This window comes from Choristoneura fumiferana, chromosome 13 (genome assembly GCF_025370935.1).
Source record: "Choristoneura fumiferana chromosome 13, NRCan_CFum_1, whole genome shotgun sequence".
Classification (NCBI taxonomy): Eukaryota; Metazoa; Arthropoda; class Insecta; order Lepidoptera; family Tortricidae; genus Choristoneura; species Choristoneura fumiferana.
Genome location: NC_133484.1, coordinates 15,870,050 through 15,889,968, shown reverse-complemented (window position 1 = coordinate 15,889,968; position 19,919 = coordinate 15,870,050). Strand labels below are relative to the sequence as shown.

The 19,919-nt window shown below is 34.8% G+C and overlaps 1 protein-coding gene across 7 annotated transcripts in view; it reads right to left on the bottom strand.

Moving 5' to 3' along the window:
- Positions 1-19,919, bottom strand: part of LOC141434168 (uncharacterized) — a 500,735-nt gene that overhangs the window by 274,885 nt on the left and 205,931 nt on the right. Inside the window, exons 5-6 of one of the 7 annotated variants that reach the window (XM_074096503.1) lie at positions 2,501-2,617; positions 1,221-1,462 (exon numbers count right to left, since the gene is read on the bottom strand). The exons of 4 other annotated variants lie outside the window; for them this stretch is intronic. In XM_074096503.1, coding sequence (XP_073952604.1) covers positions 1,236-1,462; positions 2,501-2,617 — 344 coding nt within the window. In that variant the 3' untranslated portion in view covers positions 1,221-1,235. Of the gene's footprint in view, positions 1-1,220; positions 1,463-2,500; positions 2,618-3,602; positions 3,866-13,877; positions 14,159-19,919 lie in introns of those variants that run through there. 2 more of the 7 variants (XM_074096526.1, XM_074096519.1) reach the window with 2 other exon arrangements.

Sequence of the window (19,919 nt, the reverse complement as noted above, 5' to 3'; positions counted from 1 at the left end):
TCTCGTTGGTATCTATGTATCAGCAGTCGCGCAATTTTATATTTTGATGTACACTCCATTCTTTATGATAAACCTATTTGGCGGGTGGCAGTGACATAGCGAGGTACGTGTTACTGCACGTTGACAAGTTAATACGTAGGCTTTACACCTGACGCCGTAAGTGCATCTCCACCGCACACTTTGTTTCTGCCGCGTGTGGCAGCAAAACGAGTACCCGTTGACTATAATCATTTCTTTATCAAGACGGCTTCGAGTCCAAATTACTAGAAAAAATAATAATAATCAAGGAATCTCAAACAACTGATTTTCCCGCCGTTCTACCTAAGAGATAAATATAATACGTTGCAGGCCATCCATAAATTAGACGCGTCGCAATTTTTTTATAATGTTCAGCCCCAGTAAACTTTGAAAATTGCAAATATTTTGTTTGTGTGTCACAAAATAAATGTAATTTAAGAATGGCCAGATAGTAGCATTGAAAAGGTAAGAACTGATGGAAATTTTTGGGTTTGAAATCTTTATTCACAGCTTGGTATACACTCCATTTTTAATTATAAATTTATTCGGCGGGTGATTATGGTCTAACTTGGCACGTACCACATCACGTTGAAAAGTAAATACGATGGCCTTACACTTAGCGCCGTAAGTGCACATCCACCGAACAGTGACTTTCTGCCGCGTGTGGCAACGGAACGAGTACCCGTTGACTATAATCATCTCCTTACCATGGTTGTTTCGTGTCCAAATAACTAGAAAAAAAAGTAATGATCAAAATCGATAAAAACTAAGTCATAAATGACAATAAAAAATTGTAAAGAATAGTGTTGAATAGAGATAGACTAGAAGGTATTAGTTTGATCACGGTTTTAATTACAATTTTATATAGACTCCCTTCCTAATTATAAACTTATTTGGCGGGTGGATGTGGTTTAGTTTGGCACGCGTCACTTCCCGCTGAGTCGTAAACACGTTAGCTTTACACTTTGCGCCGGCAGTGCAAGCCCACCGTATAGTGTCTTTTCGATATGTGTGACGGTAAAATGTGTACCCGTTGACTATGATCATCTCTTTGCCACGGTTGTTTCGTGTCCAAATAACTAAAAAAAGTAATTTCTTTAACTGTCAAATCTTAAAACTATTATGACTACTGTCCTTCCTAAGCCGAAGCTACCAACAAAGAACTCAAATGGACTGTGTTATCAAGTTAAAAAAATTCAATTCGATCAATATTTTATTTATAATTTTATATAGATTCCATCCTTTATCAAAAACTTGTTGGGTGGGTGGCTGTGGCCTAGTTTGGCGCGTATCACTTCACGTTGAATTGTTACAATGTAAGCCTTGCACTTAGCGCCGGCAGTGCAGTCCCATCGAAAGGAATGCTTTTGTTGTATGTGGCGGTAAAACGTATACCCGTTGACTATGATCATCTCCTTTCCACGGTTGTTCCGCGTCCAAATAACTAGAAAAAATAATTTATTTCGATCATCAAATCTTTAATAACTATTACAGCTTTTGCCTTAACCAAGGCATAAACACTAAAGGAGAACTCTAAAACATAGTGTATATACTCGTAAGGTATCTTAAAATGAATTAGTAGGTGGTTGGGTCAAAGAACATCCCTGTAATGACTTTTAGTTAAAATTTTTGATTCAAAACCGTTTTCAATATATCGACAATCAGCAGCCCCTGAAAATATTTAACGGGACTGTTCACTGTTCACAAAAATTAATTCGATAATACGCTGAAAAAATCCAGATACGTTTTAAGATACCTTATTGGTAGGTACAGGAAGTGATAAAATACTATTTTAGCCACAGTTCGTAGCAATTTCATCTGTTTTAGAACCATTATAATTCTCCGAAAAATATAATTATAATATGTGTAATCATTTTGACGCTTGGGCTTTCGGTTGTCGTCCTACTTGAACCGTAAAGACGTATAGGTATGAAGAATACAAAAGGAAATGATTGAATTTTTCATTTTGATTACAGCTCTATTTATAATTTAATTACTAATTAATTTAATTTGATAAAGATTCCATTCTCAATCAAAAACTTGTTGGGTTGATGGCTGTGGTACAGTTTAGTGCTTATCACTTCACGTTGACTGGTAAACACGATAATCTTTCTTACACTTCGTAGTCCCGGCAGTACAGGCCCACCGAATTGTGTCTTTTGTTGTAACTGGCGGTAAAATGTATATTCGTTGACTACGATAATCTCTGCCACAGTTATTTCATGTCCAAATAACTAAAAAAAAGCCTTTAATTGTGAATTCTTTATAAACTATTATTGCTATTATCTTATCTAAGCCGTAAACACCAAGAAAGAACCCAATCGGACGGTGTTATCAAGTGATAGAATTTTTCGGGTTGATCACAACTTTGTTTACAATTTGATATAGATTCCATCCTTTATCACAAACTTGTGGCGTGAGTGGCTGTGGTCTCGTTTAGCGCGTATCATCCCACGTTGAATCGTTAAAACGTAAGCCTTACACTTAGCACCGGCAGTGCAGTTCCACCGAATATTATTCTTTTGTTGTATGTGGCGGTAATACGTATACCCGTTGACTATGATCATCTCTTTGCCACGGTTGTTCCGAGTCCAAATAACTAGAAAAAAAACAATGTCTTTTAATCATCAAGTCTGTAACAACTGTAATTGGTTGTCTTAACCAAGCCATAAATACTAAAGAAGAATTAGAATGTGAATTCAAAAGCGTTTTCAATATTCCGAAAATTAAAAGCCCCTGAAAATAATTTAACGGGCTGTTCACGGTTCAGACAAACTAATTCAATCATGAATTGAAAAAATCCGGATAAGTTTTAAGATACCTTATTGCTGCAGAAAGTGATAGAATTTAGTCACAGTCCGTAGCAATTTCATCTGTTTTTTAGAACCATTAGGTATAATTCTCCGAGAAAAATAATATCCGTAATCGTTACGACGCTTGGGCTTTCGGTTGTCGTCCTAGCTAAGCCGTAAAGGTATGTAGAATTCAAAAGGAAATGACTGAATGTTACATTTTGATCAAAGCTTTATTTACAATTTAATTAATTATTTTATTATTATGTAATTTGATATAGATTCCATCCTTAATCAAAAACTTGTTGGGTTGATGGCTGTGGTCTAGTTTGGCGCGTATCACTTCACGTTGACTCGTAAACACGTTAGTCTTACACTTAGTAGTCCCGGCAGTACAGGCCCACCGAATGGTATGCTTTTGTTGCTTCTGGGGGTAAAATGAATACCCGTTGACCACGATAATCTGTTTGCCACGGTTATTTTGTGTCCAAATAACTAGAAACAAGGTTATGTCTTTTAATCATCCAATTATTGCTTTTGTCCTAACCAAGCCGTAAATACTAAAGGAGAATTCTAAATTCTAAAATATAGTTTAAACAAGGTATCTTTTGAATATTTTAGTAGTTGTTTGGGTCAGTTGAACGACTTAAACGGAACATCCTGTAATGAGTTACAGTCGGAAGTTTTCATTTGAAATCTGTTTCAATAAAAGTAATCGTTATAACGCTTAGGCTTTCGGTTGTCACCCTACAAGCTAAAGGCAAATATGAAGAATTTAAAAGGAAATGATTGAATGTTTCAATTTAATCATGGCTTTATTGGCAATTTAGTATAAATACCATTCTTAATGAAAAACTTGTTGGGTTGATGGCTGTGATCTAGTTTGGCGCGTATCACTTCTCGTTGAGTCTTACTCGTAAGTACGTTAGTCTTACACTTCGTGGTCCCGGCAGTGCAGGCCCACCGAATGGTGTGCTTTTGTTGTAACTGACGGTAAAACGTATATCCGTTGACTATGATTATCTCTTTGCCACGTTGGTTTCGTGCCCAAATAACTAGAATGAAAAAAAAAGTCTTCAACTATCGAATTTCTATTAAGTATTATTATTTTTGTCCTAGCTACGCTGAAAATACCAGCTAAGAATTAAAAAAAATATTGTTAAATATTTTAGGTTGGCCACACCTTTAATTACAATTTGATATTGTCCATTCATTCTTAATTATAAACTTGTTTGGCGGGTGCCTGTGGTCTAGCTTGGCACGGGTCACTTCACGTTTATACACAAATACGGCTGCCTTGCACTTAGCGCTATAGGTACAAATCCATCGAACTGTCCGCTGCTGTTGCTTCTGGCAACAAAATGAATATCCATTGACTATAATCTCTTTACCCGGATGCTTCGAGTCCAAATTACTATAAAAAATAAATCGTCAAATTTTTAACACTTATTTTGTATCCATTCACAATACCTACATCTGGCTACGGAGTAAAGATTTTTTTTAAACAATATTTTATTTATTTATTGTAAACATACACAATCTAAGTAAAAAATTCTTCAAAGTCGTGGTTCGATCGCAGCCTTATTTATAAATTTACACAGAAGTAAATTTACACAAATTGATAAAAATGAAACACTTCAACAGTAAGAAGTTATCTAAGACGATTTTAGTATATGGTCTCATCGTAGCTTTATTCATATTTAAATTGCGTTATGTCTGGAAAGTTGCAGTTTGGTTGAGTTTTTTTAGTTAATTGTGGCGTACTCTAGAACTCAAATAAATATAAATAAAAATATAGCCTCATTGTAGCTTTATTTACAATTATATTTATTCCATTCTATAACACAAACTTGCATATTGGATGAGTAATTTGGTACGTGCTACTTTGCGCCCCTCGTTATAAAGCACATCGTGGCACCTAATTGTATCAAAAGTGTAAACCCACACCACCACATAGACCGCTTTTGCCTATGATGCAAAGTGATGACTGCCACGGTTGTTACGAGTCCAAGTAACTGTAAAAATATATGTATGGTCAAGTTTCTAATCAAGTGACCAATACTAATACTACATTAACAATTACATTACATTATTGTACATTTGTACAATATTTGTACAAATAAAAATACTGTGATATTTATGCTGATATTTCGCTCACACATGCAAAATTTTATATTTTTTATTTTTCATTTATTTTTTAATATTTTATGTCATATTATGTATTTCTGCTATTAATGTGTGTGTCGAATAAACTTTTTTCATTCATTCATTCATACAAAACATTCTGAAGTAAACGTACGTAATCCAAAAAAGTAATGGAAAGTCATTTACTTATAATTTCATATAGACTCCATCTTTTATCACAAATTTATTCGCCGGGTGAGTGTGATGCAGCTTGGCCCGTGTTACTGCACCATTTACGGTGCTCACGGACGCGTGACACTTAGAAGTGCCGAAAGTGCAGGCCCATCGGACAGTGCGCGTTTGTTGCGTATGGCAGTAGAATGTGTACCCGTTCACTATGATCAACTCTTTGCCACGGTTGTTTCGAGTCCAAATTGCTGGAAAAAACGTTAAGTATTCAACCACAAATATGACCATCCAAAAAATAGGTATCTTATTAATTAAATAAAAAAATATGATACAATAAAAGTACGCTTTATTAAATAAATACCACAAATCAGTGCAATGAGAGTACAAAAAAATCTGAAAAGATCTTATGGCCAAGTAAGTTTTTGTAAAATAAAAACACATTTTTAATGGTTTTGCTTTTTTACTGATTTTTTTTTGGCTGTTCTTGCATTGTCGTCCTATCTACATAATTATTAAATATGTACCAACCTACACCAAATATAAAAATATCTAACCAACCAATAGAGAGAGCAATATTCGACTCAAGATTTGATTGCCGACAGGCCACCGGGTGTCTGGTTAAGAATCACCTTAACAGATAGTAATTTAGTCATAAAAAATGAATACTGGACAGGTTAAAAGTTAGGAGACGAAAAGAGATAGAGTAAAATTATAAATTTATTTATAAACAAACAAATAATATATACAACAATTAACAGAAATAAATAAAAAAAGAACTAAAACAAACTTACTCTAATCCTAAAAATCTATATTTACAAAAATCACCCAAGTCGCTACTATTGGGCAGGGTGCCCATAAGGCTGGCTGCGTTTCCTCGTTGTAAGTATGGCAATGCCAATACGTTGATAGATAGATGATACGCTAATTTAAAATATAGTAGATAAACATCGGAGACAAAGTTAGGAATGGCAGCTTTTGTTGTGGTTATAATTTGATATAAATTCCATCTCTTAGTACAAACTTATTCATCCGGTGAGTGTGCTTCAGATTGGCGCGTACAATTTTACGATCAACGGTCTTCACATGAGCGCGACATTTGTCCGTGCCGAGTGTGCAGACCCAACGAGTGGCGTATTTTAGTTGCGTGTGGCGGTAGAATGTATATCCGTTCACTACTAGCAACTCTTTGCCACGGTTGTTTCGAGTCCAAATAACTAGAAAAAAGGTATTGTTCTTAAGTCTTAACGAACGTTTTTGGCATCTAATCGTCCCGTTTTGCCGTAAACACGTAAACACAATAAAAAAGTCGATTAATCGATAAATAAAAGAGATAATTTGTAAGGTTTTTATTTACAACTTGACATAGATTCCGTCTTTTATTATAAATTTATTTGGCGGGTGACTGTGTTGCAGTTTCGCACGTGTCACTTCACGAAATACGGTATTCACGGAGGCGTGACATTTTGAAGTGCCGTGTGTGCAAACCCACCGAACAGTTTGCTGTTGTTGCGAGTGTAAGCAGAATGTATACCCGTTGACAATGACCATCTGCCTGCCTCGGCTGTTTAGAGCCCAAATAACTGTAAAATTCAAACATTCATCAAATCTAGCGAATTGTTTCTAGTTATGTTTGTACAGTCAACGTCATAAATAAGTGATCATTTCTGTACCTTGTCGCTTTCAGTCGTTACACAATTTCGTATGGCTTTTCAGACATGACGTTAAAGTGACAAGGTACAAAAGTGATCACTTATTTATGACGTTGACTGTACTACATTTGAAGCTGGAGATTGACGAGATTTCCAATTAACATTAACTCGATTCGTTTATTTTTTAAATAAGTCGACGCTATATGCAAATACCTACAGTAAAAGCGCAAGCTAAAAATATTATTACTAAAACATTTTTGATTGTTCTTATTTCTAAACAGCTTTATTTATATTTATAGAAATTTACGGAGCCGCAAAGCTATTGGAGAAGGACATAACATAAATAAGGTGAACAAGTTTTCAACACCAGTTTACGTTCTGAAAAAAAAACTTCATCCAAACTTTCACCAACGCAGACTTTATCGTCGCCAGCTGTATTAAAGTTATATTTTGATATAAATTCCATTTCTGATAATAAACTTGTTTGGTGGATGCGTGTGCTCCAATTTGGTACGTGTTACTACTCGGTTAGCAGTGCTGATGGAGGCTCGACACTTGCCACCGACCGTGCAGATCCAACGAACATTCCCCAGGTGACGATTCTGGCAGCAGAACGAATAGCCGTTGACTATGATCATCTCTTTGCCTCTGGTGTTTTGAGTCCAAATAACTGCAGTGAAACATGAATAATTAAATATGTAACATTATCATTACAGCTCCAAACCAATCTAAAATGTATACTTTCGAAAGATCAATTACTAAACATAACAATAACTTTTGACCGCAACTTCATTTAACCATTTTTTATCACTATCCTGAAGGAACTATGCAAATTTCCATGATAAAAACTGTCTCATGTCCTTCCCAGGTTCTCAAATTATCTCCATAAGTAATGTTATTTACATCGGTCTACTAGTTTAAACGTGAAGTGGTAATAGACAGACATTCAACCGACAGACAGTTATAATATAAAAACTGTCCCATGTCCTCCCCAGGTTCTCAAATTATCTCCATAAGTAATGTCATTTACATCGGTCTAGTAGTTTAAGCATGAAGTGGTAATATACATGACATTCAAACCGGCAAAAAGTTATATATTGATAATTTAGGATAAGTAAGGGAATATGGTAAGATATTAGTATGTAATACTCGAAGCAAGAGGATCAAAATGAAACCAGTTTTTAAGTATTTTTTTATTTACCTACTTATTTTATTGCATAGTCCTGATACGTTTTTAAAAGGTAATTTAATTATACTTAATAATAAATTCAGAAATGCAGGATACTTAGATCATTAAGCAAGTTTCTGGCAAAAAAGATATTTTTAATACTGGCCGTAATTTTTGTTGACAGCGATTGCATTGTCATCCAACCTATAGTTAAGTTCAACTTACACACTAGTACGAGAAGTAAAAAAAAGTTAGTAAAAACTAATGCCGCAAGTTAAAAAAGTTTATACTTGAATACTAGCATGGCAATTAAAACATAAGTTTGTAAAAAGTAGTATGGCAAGGAAAAATAATATTTGTAAAACTACGTTTCCAGACAACTTTCTTAGTAGGCTGTACAGTGTCTGCAGGCTGGCCACAGAGCTACCGATTTCTTTTCGTTCTAATTAGAATATAACAGAAAAAAATTTAACCCGGAAGGCCCCCTTTATGGAATTATCATCAGCTGTGTTTAATTCATAGTCTTAGAGATAAGTACTTCGATTTCAATTTAAATGTTTAGATACTTACATGCCAACTAATCCTAGGCTTATTGTACTTATAAACTGCGTTACACTCATTCATTGTCTGGAATAGGTTAAAAAATATATTAAAAATTCATATTTTAATGTAGATTCCATTTTTAATAATGTGTTTGTTTGGCGGATGCGTGTGGTCCAATCTAGCGCGTTTCACTGCTTGTTTCATGGTGTGGACGGTGGCTCGGCACTTGGAACCGGCCGAGCAGATCCAACGAACTGTCTTGCCGTGTCGGCTCTGGCAGCAGAAGGAATACCCGTTGACTACAATCATCTCTTTGCCTCTGCAGCTTTTAGTCCAAATAACTGCAAACAAAAGTGAATATTAATATCACCACACTTACGTGTTGTATACTTCTAGAGGTCTGACTACATAAATACATGAATTATAAAAAAACTCTTTTTAATGGAATCTGCCCCTTGAAATTTAAACAAATTAATTTTACAACCTTAAATCCAATGCCTCGTGTAGTTCATACAGAAAACAATCTTTTTAAGCAATCAACTATTTATTTGTTTTTTTTTTTTCGAATTACCTTCACCTTTTATAATTATTAAAGCTTTCCAGGGTAACAGAGAGAGCACTGATCATACATAAATGCAAGTACTACTAATTTACCAGATACATAGAGACTAGAAATATTTATAAAACGTTATGTTACGAGTATTACTCTTTACGTAATAATAAACTATATAATTATTATAGATATAAGCCATGAATAAGTTTCAATCGCCTGGGCTTTAGTGTTCCAGTTTGCAGTTAGAAGAAATTATTGGCCATCCAGGACGGTCCTAAAGCGGGCCCCACAAATATCATTTCTGGAGCATCACCACGTTTGCCAGTACTTCATTCGCTCGTGTGTATAGAACACCCGTTCGTTTACTTGGCAAGTGTGTACACTATATTTAAATGTTCTAATAATTATGTTTACGTACTAACTTAATATTAAAAGAAAAAGTCACAATATAATATGTATCGTAGTTTATAAATTCATGTAGTTTTATATGTATAGTTGTATAGTTGTTTTTTTTAGTTGTATATTTAGTATGTAGTATATTTTTATAGCGGTCACCGACGGTGCTGGCTTAAAATCAGCGCTGGGGCGTTTATGCTGAGCCAGTGTCCGATTGACAACCGCAATGACACATATCTTACTACCTATATATGCTGTCGCACTTAATAACATTGTTGTGTCTTGTGTAGTGTTGTCTATTGCTATGTTATGAATAAATGTATTTCTTTCTTTTTTTCTTTTTTAGGGTTCCGGAGCCATAATGGCAAAAACGGAACCCTTATAGTTTCGCCATGTCTGTCTGTCCGTCCGCGGCTTTGCTCAGGGACTATCAATGCTAGAAAGCTGTAGTTTTGCACGGATATATATATATATATATATACTATGCCGACAAAATGGTACAATAAAAAATTTTAAAAAAAATTTTAGGGCGTAACAGGAACACGTCACAACACGTAAAATTTAAAAAGAATACTGAACGAAATATATAATGGTCCTTTGATTATATCGGAGCAGCCATACTTAGCAAACATAGCAAAGAACATTGATTTTTAATATAATTTAATCGAGTATGTACAAATAAAATTACTATAAATAACATAAACACATATAACCACTACTTATTATTAATTCAAATACAAGAATGGCACTTAAAGATAAGCATTATGGGTATTCCATAAATATGTGAAAATTTCTCGCTTTCGTCTAGTCAAAGTGGTTTGGTTCTACGTCGAATAAGAATCTGATCCAAATTCGTGAAAATACGGTCCTAAGTAATCGCAAAACTAGTAAGAGGGTTCTCTGGTCAAACCCGATAAGTCGAAATACTACGTAGAAGTGTAAATTCGAATTTTTTATGAATTATTAGATCGAGTTATTGGGTTTGACCAGGGAACCCTCGATGGTAGTTACATCATGCAAATAGTTCTACAACGACTTCGGTCGTAATGCGAAACCGCTTTTATTTATTTATTAATAAAATTAACATTTACAGGCTTACAGTATGAACCAAAGCGCCTATAAAGCTAGTACCTAATTAGTTTAAAAACAAAAAGAAAAACCTAAAACTATTAACAATATAAATTACAATAGTGACATATTTTTACGCTTTTAACAGCTCTGTGAAGCGACAAGGTACAAAACTGTGTCAGAAGTCACCACACGTTTCCCCTCTAGAAAAATTGTTATTAACGGATACCCATTTTTACCCGACTGCACGAAGGAGGGTTATGTTTTTCGAGCATATGTATGTATTTTCAAACACAATTTTGATCACAGACAAGCTTTATACTATATAGATACTGGTAATTATTTGAGACTGAAGAGTAGTTGCTTGATCATAATACATATAAGCACAAATTAGGTATCATCCATCCGATCGGTTGCCTGTGGAGTAGTAAGTAGTGCAGTAAAAAGTTGTAATCAATTGTAACGAACTCTCGCAATAATAGTCAAAATACCACGAACGGGACTTATCACGCCAACACACACGAGTATTAGGTATTTACCTCGACGTTTCCGTTCGTGGTATTTTGAGTATGAGTGAAAATCACGAATGTTTAGCAAGAAGTAATGTTTACATTCAATAATTATTTTATCATCTCTTACACTATTAGCGGTGTATCCTAGCGGTGTATTTCATTAAAAGCTACCAACCTCTAATTAACTATTTTAAGCATCTATGAATAATGGCATTAGGTATTTCATACATAACTTAAATTATGACAAACATTCATTATGCGTATTGAACTACAACGCAATTATCCGCAAAGACCTGCAGGGCGACTATACCGAATTGTAAAATAAAAGCTTGTACTCGTAGTAAATGAATAAATGAGACTTATGAATTAGAAACAGATTCTAGTGATTTTTACTAACGCTATTACGAAAAAAAAAAATAGATTTACCTGGAGCGAAAGGGTACAGTGTCCGATTTATCTTGGCCCAGATCACAGTGGCTCAATACACAGCAAGCCTTATTTTATAGTAGTTATGTCTACCAATTATATTTTTTTCTGATTTAATATATTTCGAATTTTTGTATTATTTAATTATGTAAAATTAATTTACACACTTATTATAATACGTATCCGCCACTATGTTTATAAGGTATTACAAGGAGCAGTGCTGTCCTGGACCTTGACTGTTGGCCTTTTAGAGAGGCTCAGAGTCACGCAACGAGCTATGGAGAGAGCTATGCTTGGAGTTTCTTTGCGCGATAGAAGCCGGAATACGGAAATTCGTCGGCAATGGGCGGGCCACATCGCTCGAAGAACAGATAACCGTTGGGTAAGAAAAGTCCTCGAGTGGCGACCACGAACCGGAAGACGTTTGTTTATTGACGACGTATGTTTTTGAAATAATCATTTATGTAAGGAAGAACATATGTGATTTCCCCACTAACGTCGATAAGCCAAAGGCTACTAGAAACACAGGGAAGCTTAAAGTTCCATCTTACAGTCTGGCTAAAACCAAAAAGTAGTTTCTGGGCAATTGCATACGTTTTTATAATAAAATTCCTAAAAATATTATAAATGAAACGGATACAAAATTCAGATCTATTGTCAAAAAGACATTAATATCTAAGGCGTATTATAAAGTTAATGATTATATCATGGACAGGGATATTTAGAAATAATTCCAATCCGCATTAGCGATCCCTTCAAATAGCGAACCAACTGTGTTAAAAATAAAGTTGTGTTAAATACTTGTGATGTATACATATCATATAATAATATTGTAAATCTGTTTAAAAAATATATACCTCGTTGAGTTTCTTGCCGGATTCTTCTCAACAGAGGTTTTTCCGAACCGGTGGTAGATTTTTTTTGACATTCATAAGTGCGTTCAACAGTGGACGTTTCCGGCTGATGATGGTGAACGAGCAGTGTATGTACCTATTACTTTTGATATATCTCGTTATTTTAAATAAAGGTATAATAGTTACTCGTATTTCAACAGGCAAAATATCAAATGTACTCCACAGATAAAAAATGTTATTGGAAACTAAATTCTCCACACAGGCCATTTTCCGCAATATTATAGTTTTTATAGCGGAGATTGAATTGTTTTTTTTTTAATTCGACTGGATGGCAAACGAGCAAGTGGGTCTCCTGATGGTAAGAGATCACCACCGCCCATAAACATCTGCAACACCAGGAGTATTGCAGACGCGTTGCCAACCTAGAGGCCTAAGATGGGATACCTCACGTGCCAGTAATTTCAAACCCTATGGCTATTGGCCTACCTACATGTAATTCGGATGAATGAAACCCTAATCTTACAGTAAAGTTTTTAAAGTCTGATGTAAACTCCACCATTGATGATGAAATTAGGCGCGCTATGGGCGTGTTCCAGTTGAGCGGTCAGCAGCTCGCACTCCGGGGACTTGGTCATGATGAATCTGGCCTTGCATGTGCCCCAACGGGTGCATCGCCAGATGTTGGTGCGGAGGTTCTTGGCGCCGCAGTAGAAAGTGTACCCTCGGACCAGGGCCAGTTCCTTGCCTGACGCATTACGGACGAACCTGACGACTGGAAGAAGTAGGGGAATTTAATAGCTGTTGGAGAGTTGGCAGGTAGGTTAGTACAATACTAATGGATACCTACACAAAAGCAATACTTCAGAATAATCTTTGTACAAAATTAAAGAACGATCGGTTCTAGGAAAAGAATTTTGAAGTAATAATTTAGTCGTGGTTTGGTAGAAGGTTTACTTTTTCATAAAAATAATATGAGGAATAAATAAGTTGTAAAATAGTTAGATGGTGAAATATATAGAAAAATAGTGATTAAAATCTTTATAAAGGCAGTAGCTAGTTCTAATTCAATTATTGAGTATTTTAATGTACATTGTATCGAAACCAAAATAAAATTTACTACATTGATACAGTCAAGGTTTAAAATATCTTTACATTTGAAGGCTCCAGTGATAAATACGAGATATGCACTGCAGATTATTAATAAGTCTAAAGTAAAAATACACGTCACTAGTGTGTCATATACCAGCCAGGCAGCGGTAGCTTAACACGATTACTATACCTTTACATCAGAGTAGGTAATAACGTGAATCTACTTCATATTATTTAGGTCCATTATACTAAGAAATATTTAGTTTAATACAAACTGCATCTTTAGATAAGACCGTCATTAAACCTACCTTACCCACTTATATCTCATTTATATCCACTTGTTTTCACCTATGTTTGGCAAAAAACGTAAGTATTTGGATTTCAGTCTAAACAAAATATTGTCAGTTCGCAAAATTAAACTAAGCGTTAAAATGCTTATAGTGTCAATTTTGAGAGGTGACTTTTTAATGGGAGTCTCATTCTCAAGGTGCGAAACTATGTATAAAATTCTCTAAACCGCTTCAACGTATCTCTTTTCAGTTCTTATTTTAATCAAGATACCGTTCTCTATGGAAAAATTAGGTGGTTCGTGTGTATGTTCCAGGGTTGTGGCTCTGACGATTTCACCATTGCGGACGGCTTTAAAGCGGGCCTTGCAAGGGTAGCCCTTAGTACAACGCCACATACTGACTAAGTCAGTACAATTCTTGTCCCCGTAGAACGTATAGCCATTGACAAGTGCCGTCAGCTTATTAAATTCGTTGTACCACCATGATACTGCAACGATAAAACACAAAACCCACTTGAGTATATTCACATCACTATACAATGATATTTACAAATCAGTGCTCTAAGTTAAAGACATATGAACTAACAAAAATAACCACTTTAAACATCGCTTAAAAACACTTTGATATGAGTAAGTCACGTAATTGTCATGTTTAGTAAACTAAAAATTGCTAAGATCCTTCGTACTGGTAGTTTACGACGCACGCAGCTGTCGTCTACTATGAAGGGGAGCAATACAACAAAAAAAGGGGCAGTAAAACCACATTCATGATTCAAAATTATGTTTAATAAATTCATTTTAGCAAATTATAATTTTATTTAGGACAATTAATAATAATAAATATCGTGGGACAATTGGCACCAATTGAACTAATCCCAAACTAATCAAAGCTTTTTCAAATATGGGTTCCTACTAGGCAACGCATAAATATACTTATACCTATATAGATAAATAGATACATACTTAAATACCTAGGTATATATTAAATGTCCAAGATCCAAGAGCAAAAATTCGTATTAAATATTTATACAAATATCTGTCCCGACTAGGGATCGAGGCCGCGAGCTCAAGCTTCATAGTCAGGTTCTCTGACCATTTGGCTATCCGGTCGTCAACAATGTCGCTTGTTCCTTTCATTATCACTCAGACTTTACCAGCTTAGTAATAAAGACCATACAACTCTTGGACGTGCTTATCTCTTCCGTGTGTATGTCCTCCGACACATTTTACTCGGTCAAATTCTTGGCTAGTTATCAAATTAGCATTGCATCCTTGGTATTGGCGCGAGCAGAACCATAGGATTTTTTTGTCAGCTGTATTGACCTTGCGGTTGTAAGAGTAATCATCGTGGAAAAGTAGTTCTTGGCCATTCGGGAAATTTAACAATTTACATTCTGAAAGAATAAAATTGGTTCGAAACGTTTCGTAAGGATAAGATACGTAAAATTGCGGAAAAAAAACACACGCACCTTGTTTATCGAAATATTTGTATTTTGCACAAAATAATTTTGTAATCAATCTATCTATCTATAAAACTAAAAAATGAATTTGTAAGTATGCGCTTAACTTCCGAAAGACGGTACGGCACCGAATTGATTCATTATTTTTTTGCTGTATTTTAATGTCAGGACAAGGTTTGTGGTAAAGAAAATTAAAAAAAAGATTGGAAAGGGGCGAAGCCACGGGCAACAGCTAGTAAATAATATAACAGATCTGTTCACTCACGAGTCACGAAGGAGCGCTCCTCCACATTTTATAATTGTAATTGTAAACGTGAACGTACGACAAGTCTGTGTGCGTAGCATTTTTTGCATTTTTTTAGTGTCCGTACCATCAGTCACGCACATTAAGACCACACATGTTTACCCGTACTATTGCATATTGATAATTAGCTATGGAGGGGCGCTCCACCGTGAGTGAACAGATATAATAATAAGCTCAAAGAGTCACACCACTCATTGAGTCAGTTTCATATGAAATATTTGGCAATAGTTCTTTACTAGTATGCCCTATGGTAAAAACCGTTGGAATCGCAGAAGTATGATATAGTTCCGTGTGTATGTTCCCCGACGGTTTCCACCACCACCAGACTTTTGGTGGTCATCAGAGTGGCCTTGCAGCCACGATGGTAGCGCGAGCAATACCAGCGGATGTGGTTGTTCGACGCTCGCTGTCGATTGTATGAGAAATTGCAAAACAGGAGCAAAGTGGAGCCAGTGGAAAGTTTTATGAGTCGTCCCACTGAAATCAGAAGATTGCAATTATATAAAAATGTTTCTTCACACTGACTGAATGTTTCACAATTCCCAGACAAGCTAAACGTAAAAAAAATTTAGGCAAAGGATCAGCCTCGCGATCCAACGTGGCAATGCTGCCAGCCGAGCACAATGAGCAGCGACGGGGATGGGGGGGGGAGGGGTTTATTTGTAAGTAGGTTAGTTTAAGTTTAATTTTATTTTTTGTATATAGTTACTTTTTTAATTTAAATCATTTTAAGTTATTGTTAAAAAAAGTTAAATTAATAACAATATTTCCATTCCCCAAATAAAACGCATGTCGGTAAAATTGAAGAACTCTTTTTAATGGTCATTTTAATAAACACTGTAACAAAATTTCTTAAAAATAGTTATAATACTTATGTCCAGCTTACATCACTAGATATACAAAGTCAGATTTATTTAATATTAATAAGGTCATTTTGAATTTCGAATCACATTCCAAAAATTCTATCAAACTTTTTAGAAGTCTCGATCTATCACCATTTTTTTGTAAACTTTAATTAGATAATATAACGCTTTGGTAACAATTTTTAAAAGACAACAATTAATAATTTAATTGTACAATTTATAAGAGACAGTTAAAATTTTATTCAATTAATATTGACACTATTAATAATGGAATGTCCATATTAATAGGGAACATAGGTCATTAATTACATATTCAAAAATATATTAATATTATTATGAAAACCACCATACTCGTAATTATTGTAAAAGAAAACTCAACAATCCATTAGCAGGATAAAAATAAAATTATAAAAGTGCAACACAATCTTACAAACTACCAATGACGTCCATAAATAACTATATAACACGTGCATATAAAAATCTTAACATTAAAACTCTAGATTGAACAGCTCCCGGCCATACTCTTTATAAACAGCAAGGGAAACCATTATTGCTTAGACGTCATCAGTCCCCTAATTTAGTTTTTAGCACAAATGTGAATGTAGTCCCGAGGTGGATACCACGATGCCGTCCACGGTTACTGCCGAAGCCTTGCATTTATGTTTGTGCTTCTTCGCGCAGGTCCATCTGATGCGGTTCCCTATTAGAGACCTCGAATGTCTAAAGAACTTGTGGCCCCCAATGTAGATGTTCGTTGATTCTTTGGCAAAGCGAGCGCGCAGGATAGCGTGAAGAATATCTGAAATGGTCATTACTAAATAACAAAGCAAAATAAGGTACCTAATAGATATACTTATAGTAAGAAAAAAAGATCCAGTCGAACGAATTATGTCTAACATTAACGTTTATAAAGTTTAACTTTCTTTTAATTTTAGTTAAGTATTAAAAATATCAAATAAAACACAAGAAGTATTTAATAAATATTTTATTTGATTGTATATTAGGTATTCATTCATTAGTTTGTTATTCGTTTGGTTGGGAAGGCTTGTGTGATCAGTGTTGTGTTGGTGATATTACTTATATAGTTGCGCTGTGTGACATCATGCTGAATGGTTTTTTTGCATGAAAACTTGATTTTTTTACGCATACGTTGCTGTCTCGTGTGTATGGTTGTGGACTAAATCAAACACTTATTAAGAAACAAACTTTAATTACGTATTTACTATAGTTTAATGTAATGTCCCGTCTCAGTACGATGATATCTTGGTGGTGCATGGTTGTGATCTTCGTCTAAGAACCGCAGCTCCCCCGCAGCGTTAGTGCGTGCCTTGGCCTTGCAGCCAGCCCTCCTCTTCGTGCAGTACCAGAAAGCAGGAGAGTACTCTGAATAGGTATATCCATTCACCATCAACATGCTTTTATTTCGACCTGGTATCATGACCACTGAAATAAAATTAAAATAATAGTAGCTACTTACTTACAATGGCTGTCATATAAATGAACTACAATCTTTTACCAGGCTACTACGCAACTACGAAGCAGCACGTAGCAAGGTAAAGTAACACCCGAATGAAACAATTAGTCTTTTTAATAAGTAGTCTTATTAGTAGTATTAGGTTTAAGAAGACACTCAATAGGCCTGTAATTTCTTAATTTATGGCGGTTTTCTAAAGTCCATAACTAAATTGTTTTTAATTCACACATATTTAGAAAGAAGAAGGTTAAAAAGTGAGTTTTTGGTGTGTCACATGTATTGCGTGTCACACCAAAGTCAGTCGTCAAGTTTCTGAATTTTACAATTTGATCTTTAACAGTGTCTATGGAGTCATAAATTATGACTCATAATGTGTTTCCATAATTGATTTGATCTCAGCAAAGTGAATATAAAATATCATTTTTTTTTAGTATAATTTTATAATTTGTACACAAATGACATTTTGTATTAAATTATTATTCTAAGTGCTCTTAATGTGAAATGAAAAATATAGCATTACCATGAGAGTAGAATATTAACAAATAAATATGCAAATAATATCACAACTTATAAATACTATAACAAAGGTATAGTAATAGGATAGAATGACAACTTTCGCAGCTGAGTTTATTTGTTTAACACCGTTTGACTTATCATTTTGTAAAATCGCATAAGCTAAACTAACTAAACTGCGTAGCTTGGCATATGTAATATGTATGGTACAAACGGTTCATAGTCAAAATATTTTCGTTCAATTTAAGCCATAATAACCACTGAAACAATATTTATTTTATGTGTGGTTATGTTCGTTCCTATAGCAAATAATCTGTTCGTTGACTGTCCAGACTTTGCCCTTGCAGCGTTTATTTTGACGATAACACCGCCACGTCACGCTCCGACCAGACACACCGTGTTTGTAGAATCGATGTCCATCATACTTTAGAATCCTCTTTCCAGCGCTGGTGGTCTCATAGAACCATACTGTGGGTGGCATAAAATGGCTCTTAATATGGAAATTATCTTTAAGTTAAGTGATCAGGAAAAACGCTTCTTTATATTTATGTTTTAACTGTAGGTATAACATCCCAAGACGAAAACAAAATCAAATATATAGTCACACATTTTCGTGACTAGTATTCCCTTACCTGTACTTATTATTTTTTCAACAGGTTACTGAGAAGACGTAACGGTATGTACCTAATAACCGCGGCCGATAAACACGCGCAGTATTCGAGGAACTGTAGTTATGTTACCAGTTAAAAGGCATTCAATACAGAAAAAGACTAGAGAATGTAAAAGAATGGTGTTAGAATTCTCTCTCTCTCTTTCTCACACACACACACACACACACACACACACACACACACACACTAACCTTTTTAAAACATCTCATTTCATCATTCAGTCTGTGTATTTTGTTCTATTGAGCAGAGACGGCATCACAGACAACAATCATAAGTCATTTATTTGCATAAAATAGTGTACAATAAGATAGTGGATAGGAATAATAATAACACAACTATTTAACTACACAGTAGCATGCAAATTATTTAAAAAACACTTAATTATATAATTCAAATACAAGCAAATTAAATACTATATTTATATTAATAAAATTTACCCTTTGCAAGACAGAAATTCTTTAATGGTTTATAATCTTTTTTGCAGTAGCCAATTATGCAACGTTCGTATACATACCCTATATGGCAGGCTAGTTATATTTGTAGGGACATGATTACATATTCTTATGGCCATGCAATAACAATTTTTGCTGCAGAGTTTGGAAACCGTTTTTGGTAGGATCAGTCTTGTTGGATATCTTGTGTTAAAACTACATACGCTTGTAAGTTCTTTAAACAAGTGATAATTTGATTTAACAAATTTCGTTATTTCCAATATGTATAGCGATGGCAGAGTAAGTAGTTTTAGTTCATCAAACATTTTTTTACATGATGATATTAGTGAGTGATGGATGTTAGTGGGTATTTGTTACAAATAACCCGTATGCACTTTTTTGGCTCACAAATAACCTATTAACTTCACAACAGTTGCCCCATAACACAAGTCCATATATCTTAACACAGATGACACGTAACCATGGTAAGCTAGAAGAGCAGTTTCCCTATTTACTAATGTAGATAAATTTCT